Below are 20462 nucleotides of genomic sequence, written 5' to 3'. Positions count from 1 at the left end.
TAGTTATATGATTCTACGAATAAGTTGTATGAAAATAATGAATGGGTTTCTTTTCAGATTTGCGCCCCTTCTTTCATAATTAGTAGCTTTGGGCTTCGGAATCTTGCATTACTGCTGTGAACCATGGTGCCTGAATTGTCTCCGCGGGTACCCGTGTTATAGTAATTATCGCATTCCTTTGTGGATCAACACGCCAACTCTACATATCGCGTTAAAGGGGTTCATTAAGGGATCAAATCCCCACATATCTGAATTCCCCGGTGCTGTAGCTCCTTCCAAGGTTTGATGTTGGACCGGATCATCGGGATTATACCACCCAGTGACACGCGGAGGGGAGAATATGTGAATCACGCGTTACATGGATGCTCTGCTTGAACAAGGCAGGGAAATAGTCATCATTATTTGGAGTGAATACTTTGCTTTTGAAGAATAAATAAAACGGTCTCTATATACATAAGAGAAGCAACTTGTCTTGAAAACTCTATCTCAAAGACCGCACGCATACTTCACGGTGTCAGGACATGCTTCCAAGGTTGACATGCTTGCCAATGGCGTTACACGCGATGATCGCACTGAAATTTCCAGCCATTGCTTTCTGAACTAGCTGCCTAGATATTAGAGGCGGAAGTAAAACAGTAAGAGTGCCTTCCTGAGGTTCGGGTCGTCGTTATTATCTCCGTCTCCGTGGATGTATTCCACACCGGGCCCCGATTTCCGTCAACACTTAGTATCTTTCACCACCCCCGGCAACCTTAACTTTAACTTTTTTGAAGGTCACGTCAACTCTTCCTTTTTCTATCAGACTGTCAAAGTTTCTTACAGTTTCACGTCCAAATCCACTTGAAACTCGACTCATTCTACCTTCTTGTTTCTGGTGCTTTTCCAGTGACTCTTTTTCCTCCCCCCGGTGGGATCGGCGAGAGCTGGATCGCACTTTCAACATGCCCCTTCAGTTATCGCGTTCGACGCGATTGATTGCGGTTATATGCATATCGACGTGTTTCTTTCTGGGAGAAATATCATGTCAGTGTGGCTTGGTTGAGTTCAATTTCCGTGGGCGCACTTGCTGACAGACAACAGTGGGGTTCTACACTCATTCGCTTGCTCTCATCGCAGATGCATTTCATTACGTGGGCTGAGACTTGATGAACAAATGATCATTTACTAATTCGTGCCTTAGCTGAGCGATTTGTTGAGTTTTGTGGTGGCTCTGGTGGCTTTGAAGGTATGTCTTGTTACTGTGTCGCAGGTCCACATATTTAGTACATTGACCAACTCGAAAATATCAGGTTTCCGAGAAAAATGATTCTCCAAAGGACCTCTCCTTTGGCTGGCAACGAGCTCAGCTGCTAGGTGCCTTTTTCAACGGAGTTCTATTACTCGGATTGGGAATCAGCATTCTCTTACAATCCGTTGAGCGATTCATTTCGTTGCATCGTGAGTTTCCCACTCGTTCGTCAGTGGTTCATCATTGCACACGCTGACAAGTGCTTAGGTGTCGATAATCCAAAACTTGTTTTCATCGTTGGGTGCATTGGATTGGGGTTGAACATAATCAGCGCCTTATTCCTTCATGGTAGGTATCGCAATGCTTTCTCGAAGAGCCCGGGTTGCTGAATTAACCTTGAAATGGAATACAGAACATACGCATGACCATGGACCAGCACCGTCTCTGGAAGCGGGACCATTGCCCATCAGCGAAGACGACCGCGACTCAATCTCAAAGGTACTTCAAGTTCTCCAATCCGAAATTCCAGAGCTTCATATTGACTGACGGAACTAGCACCACGACCACAAGCATTCGCCTTTCGAGAACCAACGAGCCGATTCGGGACATTGTCACGAACAAACCCATGGACACAACCAGGAGCATAGTCACAGCCACGGCCATGACCATGGGGACTTAGGAATGATGGGGGTGCTACTGCATGTCCTGTGCGATGCGGCTAATAACCTTGGTGTCATTGCTTCTGCGCTAGTGATCTGGTTGGCAAAATATGACGGCCGGTACTATGCAGACCCGGGAGTCAGCATGGGAATCGCCATAATGATCATGGTCTCCTCTGTCCCTCTTAGTATGTTTTCTCCCCCCTCGCCAATCTTGAACAATGCTAACACCTGGGCACAAAAACAGTCCGGAGAAGCGGTCATATCTTGTTGGAAAGCGCTCCAATTGGGCTTGACTTAAGCGACGTACAGCATGATCTAGAAAAGGTATCACTCCCGCGTACAGCCCTGGAGATTTCCCACGATTTTGCTGATCATGATAAAAGGTCCCCGGCGTCCACTCCATTCACGAACTACACATCTGGCGCCTTAACCAGCAGAAGACCCTCGCATCTGTGCACGTTGTCGTTTCGGATCCCTCTGTCAGCGGATTTTTGCAAACTGCAAAGACGATTAACGAATGTTTTCATGCTTATGGAATACACTCTGCGACCATACAGCCGGAAGTTTTAGCCGAAGGGGACACTGTGTCGCATGATGTGGATAAAGAAAAGAACCCACGATGCCAAGTGGTTTGTGGGACTCTGTGTGAGGCCCTGACCTGCTGCGGCTAATGTGTTCTACATAGTAGCGAGCCGCCATGTCAAGCGAGCCGCTATTCAGCAAGCACTATTTATAGAAAGTAGGAATAAAAATTCAAGGAATTCCAAGGTTAGAGCTCAATATCTGAACAACTTGGACCTTCAAGTACTAAGCATCTGGGCACCTGCTACCTTCAAGTTTACCTAGTAGGTACCTAGGTATTCGGTTTAAAATTCACTGTAGTAGTAGTCAAGGTTTTTGGTCGATATAATGGGGTCTGGGGTCCGATTTCTACTACTAGTAGAGTATTACTACCTAGGTAGTAGGGGCACTTCGAGTCTCATTAATTATTTTTTAATAACAGCAAAAATTACGGTGTCCACCTGACTTGGGCAGGTTCCAAACTTGTAGTCCACGGGTAGTAACGTGTTCCACAACCGAACGGGCCGGACAACCGAACGGGCCACCCCACCCCATTACGACGATATATATTGAATATAACTCAACCACCATATAATATATTGCAAAAACTAGGCGTTATTCACAACTGGGCACCTATTCCGCTTGTGCCCTGGCTCCCTGCAATTGCCACAGCGCTGTATAGGTCTCTCAATCGTCGTCCTGGTTGCGCGGCGTGGCGCCGGGGGTATTGCCAATTGGTGCTCATATTCAATTTGTACACGCAATTGCAGGTCCTCTGCTGTAATTCCACCTTCGTAGGGTAATTGCCTATTTGGTAAAGCTTTTTTTCTTTGCTTACGTCCATTTTCGGCCATTACACGCTCATATGTTGTCTTTAACATAACCATCTCATGTGCAAGTAATTGTGCACCTCTGGTAGTCTGCTCCAATTGTCGATATATGTCATTATCAGGGGTTATATCCCTATAGACTAGTAATCGCTTGATTGAGGATGCCTGCCGTTGAAAATTGATAGCTTTGGATGGTGTATGAGGTATGAATTCACGACTGCTATCACTACCATGTGATGGTGGTGGTGTAGGCGATGGGGGATGAATATCAAGTTTTGATAGTACTGTCTCTGGCGAATATGGAATAATGCCCGCTGCCATAAAACTGCTAGCAATTATAGAGGTTTTGTATGTTGCTGCGCGTGCTTTAGGGTATAGACTAAGAAAGTCAGGCTTATCAATATGTGTAGAGCCCACACGTGCAAGATCTTGTACTGCCTGACCATAGAAGTGCTTCAATACACTAAAACAACCTACATCTAGTGGTTGTAATAGATGCGATGAATGAGATGGCATACAAATTGGCACAATATTGTTCTTCATGCAGATAGTGTCAAATTGAGGGGTGACATGACTCCCATGGCCATCCATAACCAAGGCAGACCAGGCACCATGTTGACGCTTTTTGACGTATGGAATGAAGGAATTTTCGAGCCACGAAATGCCAATTTCATCAGTTGTCCATCCATTAGCACTGATCTCAAAGCGCCAGTCATTCGGGACAGTACTACACCACGCTGCCATCAATACCTTCGCTTTAAAGATAATAGTCGGAGGGAGAACACCATCCAGATGGACACACTCAATTGCAGTAACCCACTCTCGGTTACCCGGTTGTAGGAGTTTGCGCTTCCCCTGCCACTCTCGACTGGTAATAACCTTTGAGGTGCTAGTAATCCCCATTGCAAATCCAGTCTCATCGAAATTGTAGATATCTTCGTTAAGAATACCATATTGAGCAATAGTATTGCAATATTGATTAAACCATTCACGAATAAGCTTCGGATCCTCACATAATGCACGCTGTGCAGCGTAGCGACGTGAAAAACGTGTTTTAAGCTTATCGCGACGTTTGACAAAGTTCTGTACCCAGTTTATACCGATTGTAAGAGAGGGGGTAGTTGAACGTTGAGCGAGTAGTAAATTGGCCATTTCTCCTGCAAGAGCAAAGGTAGGGGCCTTGCCACGTGCATCTAGATCCAATATCCAATTCTCTAACGAATCCTCTTCAATTGCATCCAATTTTGTGCAATTTGCGCGAAGGGTTTGGCGATAATGTCTTCCCTTGAAACGCGCTTGCAATGTTGCACGAGGTACCTCAAAAACGCGCGCAGCTTCATTCAGAGAAGCTACTTTTTCATTTCTTAGCGCCTGTATAGCAAGTTCAATCCTGCCTTCTTGCTCAATTCGTTTTTGAGTTTTTGCAGTACGAATTGGTGGCATGGTGGTGGTTTGAAAAAGAGAGCTGCAACACGCGACGCGTTTTTTAGGTGGGGTGGCCCGTTCGGTTGTCCGGCCCGTTCGGTTGTGGAACACGTTAGTAGCCCTGGACCTCGGGAGCACTGTATTATTCCAAGGTTTTTCCAAGGTTGCTAAATACTACTTGGGTCGTTCCCCGCCGACTCAGAGGTCTTGAACATTTTACCTACCCGGGCACCTGGGCATGGATATATATTTATTTGAACTTAAATAAACTTGAACCTTATGCCTACTAGGTACTACTTTGACTTGAGAATATCTATGTGAGAAAACTATGATAAGATCACTAGAGCTTTCCAAGGGATTCTGCTCAGAAATAAGGGTTGTTGAGATACTAAGTTATGCTAATTTACTGCCTTGACTATGGTGGCTTCCTTGAAATGGCGGCTCACTAGTAAGTCACGTTAATCATAATGGCAAAAATTGCACCGCAGAATATCAACCAACACCAAGTGGTCGAGCAGTAACTCGGTCAACATCTTCCTTGGTCTAGTGGTCATGATTTCCGCTTGTCACTAATACCGATAAGCGCGGGAGACCGGGGTTCGATTCCCCAAGGGAGAGTTCATTTTTGCTAACTTATCTTTCTTTACCTTTCCAGAACACAGAATGATTGATAGGGGCAAATCTGACTCATGTTTTCATCAACCAGCACCAAGTGGTCGAGCAGTAACTCGACTATCTTATCTTCCTTGGTCTAGTGGTCATGATTTCCGCTTGTCATTAAAACCGATAAGCGCGGGAGACCGGGGTTCGATTCCCCGAGGGAGAGTTCTTTTTGCTAATTTCTTTTTGCATCTCTCCTGGAGCTATCCTTGTTGGTCGATGGGGGGTGTGGCCAAAAAGAACAGGGACTCTGAAAACAAGACTGAAAATTTGGTCGAAAAGTGAGGAACCTTAAAAATAACATCAGCTTTTCTTGTTGGTCTCATCGGCCGATGCGCTTCTGATGAGTGTTTTCTTTTACATTTGATAGCGGCGGGGCCTTGTTTCTTTGTTCGCGAAATTGAAAGTCCCGTATGGTAAGAGGCACATCTTGACCAAACAAATCAGTCAGACGGAACCACTCCGCAGGTGATCATTGCCTTTAAGGTTTTACAGGCATCTCAGACAAAGCTCGATAAGATGATAATCAAATAAGAAGAGTTGAATAACTCCACTCCTACCCAGAGGCGCGGGGGGGCTCCGCCTTCGAGGTGCCTATCAGTACCATGCTTTCATTCCAATTCCGCATATACGGTTTTACGAAATGCCCCTCATGCGGGGGCGAGGGCAATGGGGCACAACAAAAGGAGGGGAACAGATACTCCGTCATTCCTTTTATCTTTTCCATCTCCCCGATCCAACTTTCACTTTTCAAAAACGCCCGAAGTATACCGCACCCTCCAATCTTCTTTCAAACATGACCATCCAAAACTGGCAAATCCAAGCCCAGAAAGGTAAAGACCTTTTGGAGAGATCAGTACCTAAGCAATGGCTTGTACCTGCCGACCAACTGCCGCCTGTTACACAGAAAAATGTAACCGATTTTCCGAGGAAGAGCGGACTTTTGACCGACCGGGAGCTTGGAATCACGGAGCTATCGGCAACCGAATTAACAAGCGGGATGGGAAAGGGGGAATTGACAGCCGAGGAGGTTGTTGTGGCTTTTCTCAAGCGCTCTGTATTGGGCCATCAGCTGGTGAGAATGACCATATTGTCGGGCTAGGTGATGATATATTAAATGCATTTAGCTGAACTTCGCGACGGAGTTCCTGGCCGAGGAGGCAATTGCTCGAGCCAAGGAACTGGATGAGTTCTATAAGACGACCGGAAAACTAATTGGGCCTCTTGTGGGTAGAACTCGAGGAAGTGCGTGGATCTGTCGGTGTGCTAATAACGCGTCATGCAGCATGGTGTGCCCATTAGTGTGAAAGAGCATATCGGCTTCGAAAATAAGACCTGTCACACCGGTTATGTCACATGGTTCGTTCTAAACAAGCACAAATACTGAGAAAATTACTGATTATCATGAAAAAGGGTTGATAGAGTCACGACTAAAGATGCACACCTTCTTCAATTGTTATCCAAGGCCGGTGCAGTCTTTCACGTTCGCACCAATCAGCCACAAGCACTAATGGTACATCTCACGCCTTTGAATCCATATTTTTACTAACAAATTATATTAGCATCTTTGCTCTGAGAATAACATTACCGGGAAATCCTACAACCCCCACAACCGCACATTAACACCTGGTGGTTCTTCTGGCGGCGAAGGTGCCGCCCTAGGTTTCCGTTGTTCACCACTTGGGATCGGCACTGATATCGGTGGCTCGATTCGAGGTCCAGCTGCTTTTTGTGGCGGCTATGGCTTCAAGCCTACGTCGATGCGTAACCCGATGGTGGGAATTGAAGTTGCTGCTGCCGGACAAGAGTCAATCCATGGGGTTGTGGGCCCAATGGGTCCAGCTTCAATCGAGGATTTGGAACTATTCCAAAAGGCAATAATTGACCAAGAGCCCTGGAATGATGAGACTTCGTTGGTTCCCCTGCCTTGGAAGACTGTTACTCCGACCCTAGATATTACTGTTGGTATTATGTGGGATGATGGGTATGTTAGACCTCCAGCCAAGTTTGTGATGGTCCGCTGCTAAAACAGGCTATGTAGGGTTGTTCGTCCTCACCCTCCTGTGACTCGAGCCCTTCAATTCGCGAAGGAGAAGCTGGTTGCAGCCGGGATCAAAGTTGTCGACTGGGAGCCCTACAAGCATGACTATGCATGGGATGTTATCGTAAGTCTAGAACCTACCAGGTAAAGACTCTAGCATTTGCTAATAGCTCCTAGTCCACACTCTATTACCCTGATGCTGCTGGCCTGCAGCGCGAGATGCTTCGCAAATCTGGCGAGCCAGCGCTCCCGCTGAGTGAGTGGGCCTTCTCATATGGACGTCCTAACCCGCTCACCCATCATGAAACCTGGAAACTGCAATTGGAGCGCGACATTTACCGTGACGAATACAACGCGCTTCTAAAGAGTCGCGAGGTTGACTTCATCATCTCCCCTAACTACTCCGGAGTCGCTGCTGTGATGGGCGAGTCACACTATTGGAACTACACTGCAATCTGGAACTTGTTGGATCTTCCGGCTGTGACTTTCCCGTCAGGGCTGAAGGTTGATAAGAAGCTGGATGGATTGACAGAAGATCATAAAAACTACACCCCTCGTAACGAGGCAGATGAGAGGGAGTGGAAGAAGTACGAAAGCCCAGAGAGATATGAGGACGCACCTATTGCGCTGCAGATTGCCGGGCGGCACTTTAAAGATGAAGAGACATTGGCCGCCTCCAAGGTTTTGGAAGAAATCATTAGGGATGGCAAGAAGGGAGTTGCTGTTTGATGAGGCTATACTAGTTAGTTATCGAATCAAAGAATGGAAAAACCTCTGCACGGTCCAAGGTTTGAATGATTGTATTTTGTAATTTTGATTCAAAGGACAAGATTATTCAAAGATCAGCCTTGTTTTATTAGTCGATTCAAGTATGAATGGATTGACCCCCCCATCCCATCCCATGACAAGTAAAATACAGCCAAGAAAAGGACACAAAGAAGCTTTCCAGCGCATTTTTGGCTCAAGTCTCCAATTCGAATGATACAATATTTGGAAGTCAGCTAGGCGCGTGCTCCTCTAGCCGATCCATTAAATCCACTGAGATCGAACTCAGGGCTTCCAGATTCAGGACAAAAGGCGCCAACCAGCGGTTCATTGTTGCTGATCAATGCACTTTTGAGGCTACGATAGAATATATTATTCGATGTGAATACCCCTCAAGGTGAAAATAATAAGAGAAATGTTTTTCCCCCGCAGCTATAACGAACCAGATGGTCGTTCCGTTCCTGCCAGCAGTATTAGTAGTAGTAGTACCGTGCCGCCCGTAATTGCCTTCCATATCTGGGAATGGAGAGATACTCTTTCAAACCCTAGTCACGGGAGACGCTAACCCTGATATGGATGAATACGTAAACAAGAATTTGTTTCAGAGTCGTATGGTACTGGTGACGCGCGCTGCGCACGCTGTGGCCCTGAAACGATGAAATAGAAGGGCGAAGACGAGAAAATCAGGAAAAGCGGTACTTGACAATACAGCTGAGCGTTGACCGATAAGAAGGCATGTGGTATTAATAATTGCCGTAACCCCTTGGTACACAGAATACCCGGGAATTTGCTAAACCAGCTATTGTACTTCGATCATACAAGTATATCAGTGTATGGTATGCATCGTCTTCGAGAACACCTCTCAGGAGATGGTGTGCTAGCCCCTGTCGAGGGCTCGTTTCTGTTAACGCTTTTTGGCTATATAACTTATATGGTTGCCTGGTCCTCGTTATCAATAGCGTCCACTTCAGGGGAATAATGATTGGGAGTGGCTCAGTCCGCGAACTCGCCGCCGATCTAGTCGGGGTCTGGAAATCAGCATATTAGGATCTCTTGGGAACTCATTATTACGGTACTGCTTCGTTCCTGATCTGCACTAACCTAAATTTATAACAGGAGAAAATACATATCATCCGGGGCCACAGCGAATTGGCGACATTATCTTGTGAGGCCAAAAATGCCACCTGCCAAAAAAAGATTGGAATTTTAGATTAGTGGTGGGAAGTTCACCCACCGCTAACCACTTTGGAAGTACTGTACAATGTGACTGGGAAGGTATAATAAGTTCGAGCGGAGCTGTTGAAATTAGTGGTCAAGATAGCAGCGAAGTTGATAAAGTTATTCCGTATTTAGCTGACCCCTATATTCAAGAATAGCACCGAGAAGGGCTATGTTTACCAAGCAGCCTCAGAATAGAGCACCGAATACAGTACTTTATTCTCTTCATTATATAGATAACCACCTTGTAAGAGCTTGGTTCCGTACAATAGATCAGAGAATTCGACCGGTCCAAACACCGTCCAAATCAAGGCGTAGAGAACGCTATGGAATTTTCATTATTAGTTGTTGTCACGAATAAACCTGTGGGTTAAAAGAAGTGCTCGCTTTACATTTTATTTTACAATTTTGATAACAAGCGCATAGGAAAGCACTAGTACAAGTGATAAGTATGCAGGTGTGGGGGAAGAACGGCAAGGATAAAAGGAAAAGAAGGGGTGAATACCAATAAGTGTGCTAAAAGCAGATAATATGGCAAGCAGGAAACACGGAAATTTGTAGATAGTTGCAACAGCGATAGCAAGGGGTTATTTGGGACTCTATCCTAGGAAGACCTTATAAAGCAGACAGGCTGAAAGATCACTCAAGACAAAAGATATTCACATAGGCCTCATGCCGCAAGAATGTTTAGCTACATACATTAAAGTAGCCAAGTCCTTTTGCTGCCTTGTTGAAGGTAAAACTTGTAGACTCCTAGAAATGAACAGTTAGCGATAATCCATTAATTCAGAATTGTGGAACTGCTTACTCTGATCTTCCAATAACACAACGTTTTCGTTAGGGAGAAAGTCCACATCTTCAGCAATTTCGCACTTCAGGTGCCGGGTTCGGCCACATTGATCCTCAAATGCGAGTTGAACGGTTTCTACCTCCCCAGTAAAACATTTCTCAAGGTAATTTGTCTCATCATTCCCTAGATAAAGATGACTAATTGGCACCACTGTGGTGATAATATTGTTGTTAAATTTCGATCTGGGCATGGCAGTATTATGATATATCCAGAAAAATTTAGGGCTATAAGAAGAGAATTTCAATAGAAATAACCAGAGATTAGGGTTGAGCATATGGAGCCAGACCCTGACTTTATTAAAAATATAAACTTATTAGACTTGTATTGAACGCCTTCAGAATGTCCACCAGTACTGAATAGACCACCAATAACCCGCAGATTATTTCCGTAAGTTTGAGTTTGACGTAGGTGACTTACTGCCATCAATGGAGTTCCGGCCGAGTATGGCGGTATCTCGGAGTTGGCTAGACTTTTGTGGTTCTCCAATTACATAACTAGTTCCGGTAGGTCTGATCCCAGAATCTGGAAACCTAAATCTTGATTCGCCCGAACTTTTAATTTGCGATAGTAGGGCCCAAGAAGGAGCTATTCGATGGTAGTAGCTCTTTGAATTCTATCTATCGTCTCTGTATTCAAGCGAATTATTGTGGGCAGACCCGCTATGCATAAACACTCTACCCCTCTGAGCAAGATGTTATACCAATACACGTCCAATACCTGTTGAGCTAAGAAAGACATATATTTTGCACAGGCCCTTGGCGTCCTCCCTGGCTGGGAGTATGATCACGTGAACGATTTAAATTTGTCTCTCGCGTTTGACCTGCAAGCCCTGCTGCTATCGCACAAGATAGACGCCTTTAATTGTCCAATTTCAGCCGTGTTTCGAATACTACCAGGCAGTCTTGACCACCATGTTGATGTCGTAGAAAATTAACAAGCTCCGCTATGTGAACAGACCACCGGTTCATTGGACCCACATCGACTAATAGAGATTCGACAACTTGCAAACTAATACCGATACAATAAGCGTGACAGAGAAGCAAGTGGTAGCGATATTCAAAACCTAGCCAATAGGAGCAATTATTAGCAGGGGAAGTGAACAATCCGCCTCTAGATAAAGCAAAAAGCTTGCTAGTGGCAGCAGCAGCGGCCTTTCACGCAACCGCTCATACAGAATAGAAGGAGGATGTAATTTGAGTTTAACCAACCACTAATGAGAAGGAAGGCGGAGGCTGTGTGATTCACAACGCTCCAGGCATAACTCACCCTCGCAAATAATAAAAAGGGCACAGCAGAGAGACAGCATGATGGGGAGGCAGCACGACAATAGGTAGGTCATTGCAATAGCGGAAGAGACATTATACAGCACGATATATGCAGAATGAACCTTATTAAGCAGGCAGGATAGGGAAATAATGGAACGAATAGAGATAATCCCGCACGAGAAGAAACCCAACGTGACCTAGGGTCCAACCAGCACCAATGAGAGAGAGAATGTGTGTGGTTCTCGCTGAATTCTTTTGGCAACGTCAACGTCGGCGTTGGGCAGCCTTGGGTTGGTAAGAAGAACCCTTAGGGAAAGCTGGACACACCAGTGGTCAATATCTGATTATGGACTAAGTCGATGGCCATAATCGTTAGAAGAACTTAGCGTGAACAATATGTACAGATGATAGGATCGGACGCAAAAGTTGAGTAAGCTATAGTAAGAAAACAAATCTCCCAAGCCAGAACCAGTGGCAATAGTCTACAAGCTGTCCTTAAAAAAGTCATACAACATGCATAGCACGAAGCAATAGGAGACTAGAATCTTGCAGAAAACTGCATACATAACCCTACAACCCTAACGCCACGACATACTAGTCCGGGGAAGGCAATGAAGTGGAGCCTCAGGAAGCGAATCAGATAAGTGCGTGGCAAGACAGTCCATATATGTTTTGCTAACCCTTTTTTACCGCGTCTCGCGCACACGTACATCCATGTTGATTAATACCCTTTCTCTCACTTCGTTCGTTTCAGGGCAACAAGGATGAAAGTATGGAGCATTATAGTCATGTACTGTTACAGGCCTCAAAATAAACCATGTCCCAGAATAACTACTCCCCTCCTGCCCCTGGACCCCAACCCGCCGCCATAGGGTCGTCCGTTCTCACTTTTCCCAACCTCGCAACTGCGGTCACCCAAACCACTTACGGTACAAAATGACTAGAAATTCGATTCCTGGCAGCGTAAGATAATTCTTCATATGATATACAGCAATAACAGACTCGCTACAAAGCAAATGGTGAAGGTAGCGCGCTGTAGTGAGCGCACTATCACTAACATACGAAAGAACTTGAGGTTATTAGGTAGTGCCAGATCTCCCCCAGTCTCGGTCGGTCGACAACCAAGTATCGCCCTTCTGATGCTCGATGCCCTTTGTGACCACTTCGCCGAAAAACCTACCCTATGCGTCTAAGGGATGGTTATCTTCCTATGGGATGAGTTCAATATATTACCATCATCATCTGGCATCAAACGTGCTCTTTTGTAACCTGGTTGGACAAAGAAGAAAGCACAACAAAAGGCCAAAGAGCAGAACCTATAACTACAAGATTTCTACTAGAATAAGCTGTATATGTTTAGGTCATATCATCTTGTGTTTGTTGAAGATTGTATTCCCACATGCCTACATGCACCTAGGTTTAGTTCTTCCTTAGCCTGCAGAATATAAAGGCAATGCTATATAAATACCATGCTATGCTGCGTAATACAAATGAGATCCATCGTCCACCTCTCATCTCCAAACTTACTTTCTCCTCTTCAGAACCGCAATGACACACCACCGCTGCCGATTATTAGGGTTCTCGCCCTCCCGCAAGGGAACCCACTCCCGCCGAATCTCCCCACCCCCCTCATCCCTCGAGATCAGATCCCTCTCGAAGATACGCTCAATCTCAAACCCGTTCTCAAGCGCAGTATCAAAGAAGCCCGACACGATGGCCCGGCCCGTGTGGAACCCAGCCACACACCAGACTCTGCCTGCCGGGGCAAGGAACCACTGCATCGTTCGGACGAGGTTCTCATGCTGCGAGCGCATCCAGAAGCAGTCCGCGGCAATAATACGGGTAAAAGTTCCCCTATGGGATCGGGAGAAGGAGTCGGTAACGGTACCCCATTCATGGGGCTGGATCGAGACGGCGGTCTGTTGTGAAGTACGTTTGAGGAGGTTCTGCCTCACATTGAATTCGATTGCACCAGTTAGGGCTGGCGACGAAGGGTGGTCCGTTGCGACGACCAGCGAGGCATTGGCGAGGGCACAGATAAGAGAGGGTAGAGCAGCGCCTAAGTGGTGGATATCAATAAGCTGGAATATTTATATCGCATTGCTTCGATGAACTTACCAGCGCCAAGTTCCATCACTGTTTCCCCATACACAGACCAGATCTCACGAGCCTCTTTCTGCGCGGCAGAGTCGTTCTCCGTAGCCTGACAATTCGCATTCTCAATACCTTCCGCCACAACCATCCCCGCACTCCATAGAAAATGCGCAAACAGCTGTCTCTCCTCCTTAGTCTGACTACCCCCCTCCTTCTCCTCTAGTCCGATCGCGACCTCTTCCGACTTCTTTCCAGTCTGGCCTGGATAGGACGGAATCATGATTTCCAGCTCGCCATAGCGCGGGGACGAGTAGAGGAGGTACTGGCCGGGATCACCATGGAACGAACGCGCATCATCGGGAAAGAGATAAGGCAGGAAAATACCAAAGAGATCCTCTGGGGACTCTTCGACATCCGAGCTCCAGTCTGCATCGTGAAAGTCTGGCGCAAGGGCCGCAGGCTTGGTGGTGGTGGTTTTAGAGGGATTGCGGCGGGGAGCTGACCGCAGGCGCGAATGCAGCATAGTAGGCCCCGTTCCCTCCCAAGAAAGGCTACTCCTTAATCAATATATTTAGCTATTTTGTATGAAGAGAGGCGATGAGGCGTGCTAATAACACGTTTTCAGCACTATAGGAAAGAAGAATATATTTTTACTCGAAGGCATAATTAGCCAGATAAAGGAGACGCGATTACATTGCGGGGTGGTGATAAGGCAGACGGCGGAGAAAAAAAGGCGTGTTTGTATTGTTTGGCTGTATAAATCCACTGAGATCGAACTCAGGGCTTCCAGACTCAGGACAAAAGGCGGCAACCAGCGATTCATTGTTGCTGATCAATGCACTTTTGAGGCTACAATAGAAGATATTATTCGCTGTGAATACCCCTCAAGGCGAAAATAATAAGGTAAATGTTTTTCCCCCGCAGCTATAACGAACCAGATGGTCGTTCCGTTCCTGCCAGCAGTATTAGTAGTAGTAGTACAGTGCCGCCCGTAATTGCCTTCCGTATCCGGAAACACATAGATGCTCTTTCAAACCCTAATCAAATGATACGCTAACCATCATATGGATAGGTCCGTATTTAAACTGGAAGACGTGCACGTCGCGCACATCGGCCCTGAAACGAGTAAAGAAAAAGTCATTGCAACTCTTGAATACATTTTTAATCAAATTAGACACGTGATCCGACTTGAATCGAGAGACCAATAGGCATCTCCTGTCCCTTCCAGGCAACGGGCTGTGACACGCCAGACCACTTTTTGATTCGTTGCCTCATTTTAGGCGGCTATTTAGGCATCAATATTATTATTGACCGTAGAGCTGAAAATGAGGGAGCCATGATGACGCAGCATACGAGGCGCCTTGGTCGATCTAGGAGCGTACTGGACACACGGACCTCTGACATGAGGAGACTAGGGCAAGCGCTTAAGGCCGTTGATGATGGAGAATGAACTAATTGGCTGGTTGAACCAATGACCGACTAAGCTGGGCAAAGGCATAGTAATACGTTTTCTCTTTTTTCAACCAGAGCACCCGATATTAAACGCCAAGCACATGACTTTCTTCGTCACCAACGAAGGTATTGAGAGTTCCTGACGAAAGAGACACGAATACGTCAAATTCATACTTATCTGTGTGAGTCAATGAGGAGTCATCGGTATGATAAAATAATTCCAGATACAGTATGCCTATTCTCAAGGCAAAATCAGTTTTCGTGCATGGAATAAGCACTATCAATATGCACGAATGCCCCATTTCAGCCCCCAACTTCCCTAACCGTTGCACCTAAGCCCGCTATTGAGGCTGAGTGTTGTCACATCTGGAAGCCCGAGGCTGACTCCATATCTCAACAATTCCCCTCTTTTCCCAAAGCCCGATGACAATATTTCGTCCCTATATGCATTTATTCAGTGTTGATACCTTTGGAGCAGCAAAGTCTATTTGATTTTATCGAAGGCCCATTCAAAGATTGTCGAGTCAATTCCAGCTCTTCGTCATTCCTATTCAATTATCCCCCAAAAAGAATACGAGACAACATAAGTCCTCTTTTACACTCTTTGGTTCATCAGAATGGCTATCGAACATCGGTCTCACAGTGACTACACCGTGGGGTGGGTCTGCGCTCTCCCCAAGGAGTTAATTGCAGCAGCGGCAATGCTTGACGAAACACACGAAGGCCTCCCCAGGCAACCCAATGACCATAACTACTATACCCTCGGGCGTGTTGGCGTGCACAACGTTGCAATTGCATGTCTGCCAAAAGGCGAAATCGGAACCGAAAATGCCGCAGTAGTCGCAACTCGGATGGTTTCTACTTTCCCATGCATTAAATTTGGGCTGATGGTTGGTATCGGCGCTGGAGTACCGAGAACTGTGAGACTGGGCGATGTGGTGGTCAGCACGCCCACCGACGAGTTTGGGGGTGTCGTACAGTGGGATTATGGGAAAGCGCAAGAAGGCGGTTTCAAGCGCACCGGATCATTGAATCGCCCTCCTGCGGAACTGCTCTCTGCGTTGACGAGCATTGAGAAGGAGCATATGATGAAAGGCTCGAAGATACCCACGTTCCTCAGGAATCTTGAAACCAATTGGCCCAAACTTGTGCCGAAGTATATCAGATCTGAGAGGTTGAAAGATGTGCTCTTCAAAGTGGACTGCGAACATATTACGAATATGGATACAAATGACAACGACGAAATGGAAGAAGACGATGAGGAGCAAGAAAGGAATGATTGTATTCATTGTGATCAGACCAAGATCGTCCGCCGAAAGCCGCGAGACATGCGCATTCATTACGGCCTGATTGCGTCTGGCAACCAAGTGATCAAAAATGCAAAGGTCCGAGATGATGTCAACAAGAGACTAGGCGGCAAAGTGCTGTGCTTTGAAATGGAGGCGGCAGGGCTAATGAATGACTTTCCATGCCTTGTTATCCGAGGGATCTGCGACTATGCAGACGCGCATAAGAATAAGGACTGGCAGGAACACGCAGCAGCTGTTGCCGCGGCATTTGCTAAAGAGCTTCTCCTGTTAGTACATGCGCAGGAGGTGGAGCAAATGCATTCAATCAAACGTGAGGCGCCATAATATTCTACTGAAGTCCTCTGGGCCTTTCTCCGTCAATGATGGTTCGAAATTTCATTGGCACAACATTTGTCAGCTTGGCAGAATATTCAATCAATTTTTTCTTTTTCTTTTCTAACTAGCCAATAGAGTTGCAAAGCCGACTCGAAGAAGTATCGATTGCCGTGAGTGACATTCGCTTCCATCAACAAGACCACCAACGAAACCAAGTATATCAAACCATTATCGATTGGCTTACACCAGTCAATTATGCTACCGACCAAAGCCTTTTTATCACTCAACATCGACAAGGCACTGGGGAGTGGTTTCTAAGATCATGTAAATTTAGGCATTGGCTCAAACAGGCCAACTGGACTCTGTTCAGTCCCGGAATGCCAGGAGCAGGTAAGACAATAATCACATCTATTGTTGTCAAGCATATCCTAGACCAATTTCACGATGATCCCTCTGTTTCCATCGCTTATATGTACTGCGACTCTCGGCGGCAGCACGAGCAGCGAGCACTTGATCTGATGATCAACCTACTAAAGCAATTGGTCATGAAACAATCTTCTGTACCCGCAGCTGTGAAAGACCTTCATGACAAGCATAAGAAAAAACAAAGTCGTCCGTTACTGGATGAAATCCGAAGAGTGATTCATCAAGTTATGCATGCCTATTCGCGGACTTTCATTGTTATCGATGCATTAGATGAATGCGGAGCTACCCAAGACGGCCGCGACCTTTTCCTACAAGAGATCTTCAACCTTCAGGCGAGCTTTCAAGTCAACATCTTCGTGACATCACGTTATATCCCGGAAATCGAGGTGCAATTTGACAGGGCTTGCAAACTTGAAATTCGAGCCGATGAGACAGATGTGCAGCAGTATCTTCATTTCATGATTCAGAATACCCGATTTTTGAAATCACGAAAAGATACTCTCCAAGTGGAGATCAAGAACAGAATTGCGAAGGCAGTCCACGGAATGTATGTGTGATAAATGGAAATTAGTGCTGATCATGGTAATAACGCTAGCCAGGTTTCTTCTTGCGCGCCTCTATATCAATTCCCTAGCCAGTAAGACCACAGACAAGGCTATAAAAGAGGCGCTCCGTGAGCTGGAAACTAAGCCGGGCTCGTCCGATGATGAGAAAAAGTCAAAGGCACTGGATGATGCTTACGAGGAGATTTTGCAACGTATTGAAGAACAGGGGCATGAACGCTGTCAGCTTGCCAAGCAAGTTCTTACATGGATCTCCTGCTCTAAAAGACGTCTCACATGTTCCGAGCTTCAGCACGCCATCGCTATCGAAGAAGGCACATCGGAGCTTGATCCAGACAACCTTACCGATATTACGCTCATGCCCTCCGTATGTGCTGGCTTGGTCATTATAGACGAACGGAGTGGTGTCATCCGCTTGATCCATCACACTGCTGAGGAATATTTCGACCGGACATGGAAGCACTGGTTTCCGGATGCCCAGACTGACATGGCAGAGGCATGCACTACTTACCTATCATTTGGAGCTTTTGAATCAGGATGCTGCCAAACGCTGACTTCTCTAGAAGAGAGATTTAAGTTCTACGCTTTTTATCAGTATGCATCGCAAAATTGGGGACACCATGCCAGCAAATCCTTCATCGAAGGAGAAAGACCGATTTTGGACTTTCTCAGGAACGATACCAAAGTATCTGCTTGCGCACAGGCCATGGAATACAGGTCCAAGGAATTTTTTGATTACCAACACGGAACAAAGACAACTGGTCTGCACCTTGCAGCATATTTCGGGCTATGGAAGTCAACATCAAACTTACTTGAGTCCAATGCTGAGGTTGAAACAAAGGATCATTATGAGAGGTCACCACTTTTATATGCAGCCGAGAAAGGGTATGAAAGAGTGGTGAAGCGGCTGCTGGACGGGTATGCGAATGTCAACTCTACGGATAGGTTTGGCAATTTCCCGCTCTTGTCTGCAGCGGAGAATGGACATGATGCGGTTGTGAAGCTGCTACTAGAGGCGAATGCCGATCTTTCGTTAAGGGATTGGTGGGGTTCGTCACCGCTCTTATCGGCAGCATATAATGGGCATACAGCCGTGGTGAAAGTGCTGCTAGACAGTGATGTCTATGCTGACTCTAAGGATAACGAAGGGACTACGCCGCTTATAATAGCAGCAAATCATGGACATGAAGCAGTGGTGAGGATGCTACTGGATAATGACGCCTTTGTTGATTCTCGGGATGATAATGGCCAAACACCACTCTCGTATGCAGCACAGAATGGGCACGAAGCTGTGGTGAGGTCGCTGCTGGAGATGAATTCCGATGTTGAATCTAAGGATGAGCATGGACGGACCCCGCTCTCGCATGCAGCAGAGAAGGGACATAAGACAGTGGTGAAGCTACTGCTGGATAATAACGCCGTTATTGCATCTCGGGATAATAAAGGTCGAACTCCCTTCTTATACGCAGTTCACCGGAAACATGAAGAAACAGTGGACCTTCTTCTGGAAACGACTGCCCATCGGGAGCCTGAGTACTTGATGACGTATGAAGAGTTGATAGATAACCTGCAGAATATGGACGCCGATTCCGTGTCAGAGAGAGGAGATGGGTCACATTTTGAGCATTTTTTAGAAGGGGATGCTGCCACGACTGGCCCCTTAGCTAGAGCGATCACGCTTTAGATAGAGTAGTTCCATCATCCCTGTCTGGCCCTTTGAGCAGAACATCCGTGTTAGAATATTAGACGACTTCCGCGACTAGGAAATGCCAGCCAAACGTAAAATTATAACATTCATTGCACTTCTCCTATGGCAATATATACGGCGCAAACGGCGTTGGCTCAAGTTACCGAAGATATAGTTCAAGCAACATTTAGGCCCTCTGAAAAGGAAGCTATTTTTTGTAATTAGGATCATGTGATCATAATTCAGTTCGCTGTTGGCATCGCCAAAATCTGGCTACTTCCCTGCTTATATACATGGGTAGTAGTCTAGAGGAGGAAGGATACCTAATATAAGGCTGCTAAATAACTAACGTGGTCGGTAAGCAAGCTGGTCCAAGTACTTTTTCGCGTTTCTGCTCGATAAATCTATCCTCCACCAACCACAATGACCCTAATTCGCGTTGGATCAAGCAAGCCAAAACTCTCTCGGGAGGGAAGGACTGATATTGCTAGCTGTACATGTTATTCAAAAAAGAAAGATTAAGCCCATTCGGGAGATAGCACGTCGCTTTGATGTGCCTCAGTCTACCCTACATATGCGACTACACGGGACTACAAATCGCGCTGGATCCCGTGCAGGTAGTCATTAATTGACACAGATTGAAGAGGATCTGCTTAAGCAGCGGATGTTATCCTAAGATCAACGCGGAGCGGCTCCTATACAAGCTCACGTACGAGAAATAGTGACTACCCTGCTCGCGAAGCGTGGTTCTACCCCCATCTAAACCGTCGGCGAGAAATTGAGTTGATCCGACTGTGGCTGACTCGTGGCACGATACGGGGCAGGGCTGGGGGAGTACGAGATCTCGGGTGTTCTACCGAGGTAACTAGGAGTGGGGGTGTCGTGCTAAGTTGTTTCCAATAGGTCGATTATCCGAGGTTGATCTGCATTGTCATCAAAAGAGCTATAACTACTCCGTAGGTCATGGCGAATATGTCCAGAGGAGGGGTAGCCTAGAGCTGTACTCCGTAAGGGGTTAGCCGGGTACGTCTGATGCCTAATGAACATCGGAATAAACAACAGAATCCGCCACATAGCGATCAGTAATGGCAACTACGAAACAAATCTCAA

General features: G+C 46.3%; 5 protein-coding genes across 5 annotated transcripts; 4 read left to right on the top strand and 1 right to left on the bottom strand.

Annotated features, from left to right (window-relative positions):
• Window positions 1-941: 941 nt before the first annotated feature.
• Window positions 942-2561, top strand: N7533_004286 (putative di-, tri-valent inorganic cation transporter; the record flags this gene model as incomplete). The annotated part of the gene is made up of 9 exons (XM_057100936.1): window positions 942-1023; window positions 1081-1130; window positions 1181-1225; window positions 1290-1437; window positions 1496-1576; window positions 1641-1726; window positions 1784-2075; window positions 2135-2214; window positions 2274-2561. The coding sequence occupies 9 exons, from the start codon at window positions 942-944 to the stop codon at window positions 2559-2561; spliced, it is 1152 nt and encodes a 383-aa protein (XP_056960566.1).
• Window positions 2562-5123: 2562 nt separating this feature from the next.
• Window positions 5124-5651, top strand: N7533_004285 (uncharacterized protein; the record flags this gene model as incomplete). The annotated part of the gene is made up of 2 exons (XM_057100935.1): window positions 5124-5154; window positions 5413-5651. 2 exons carry the CDS (start codon window positions 5124-5126, stop codon window positions 5649-5651), a joined length of 270 nt encoding a protein of 89 aa, XP_056960565.1.
• Window positions 5652-6162: 511 nt separating this feature from the next.
• N7533_004284 (putative glutamyl-tRNA(Gln) amidotransferase subunit A) lies at window positions 6163-8136 on the top strand (the record flags this gene model as incomplete). The annotated part of the gene is made up of 7 exons (XM_057100934.1): window positions 6163-6441; window positions 6494-6592; window positions 6652-6725; window positions 6780-6879; window positions 6929-7350; window positions 7408-7531; window positions 7585-8136. The coding sequence occupies 7 exons, from the start codon at window positions 6163-6165 to the stop codon at window positions 8134-8136; spliced, it is 1650 nt and encodes a 549-aa protein (XP_056960564.1).
• Window positions 8137-13028: 4892 nt separating this feature from the next.
• N7533_004283 (uncharacterized protein) lies at window positions 13029-14122 on the bottom strand (the record flags this gene model as incomplete). Its single annotated transcript, XM_057100933.1, has 2 exons — window positions 13029-13564; window positions 13624-14122. The coding sequence occupies 2 exons, from the start codon at window positions 14120-14122 to the stop codon at window positions 13029-13031; spliced, it is 1035 nt and encodes a 344-aa protein (XP_056960563.1).
• A 1546-nt stretch (window positions 14123-15668) lies between these two features.
• N7533_004282 (uncharacterized protein) lies at window positions 15669-19349 on the top strand (the record flags this gene model as incomplete). The annotated part of the gene is made up of 3 exons (XM_057100932.1): window positions 15669-16671; window positions 16812-17649; window positions 17702-19349. 3 exons carry the CDS (start codon window positions 15669-15671, stop codon window positions 19347-19349), a joined length of 3489 nt encoding a protein of 1162 aa, XP_056960562.1.
• Between the last annotated feature and the right edge of the window lie 1113 nt (window positions 19350-20462).

This window comes from Penicillium manginii (genome assembly GCF_028828005.1).
Source record: "Penicillium manginii strain IBT 31320 chromosome Unknown utg000004l:1.0-7231830.0:1.0-7236170.0, whole genome shotgun sequence".
NCBI lineage: Eukaryota > Fungi > Ascomycota > Eurotiomycetes > Eurotiales > Aspergillaceae > Penicillium > Penicillium manginii.
The sequence above is the reverse complement of the archived record's forward strand: the minus strand, read 5'-3'. Positions and strand labels throughout refer to the sequence as shown.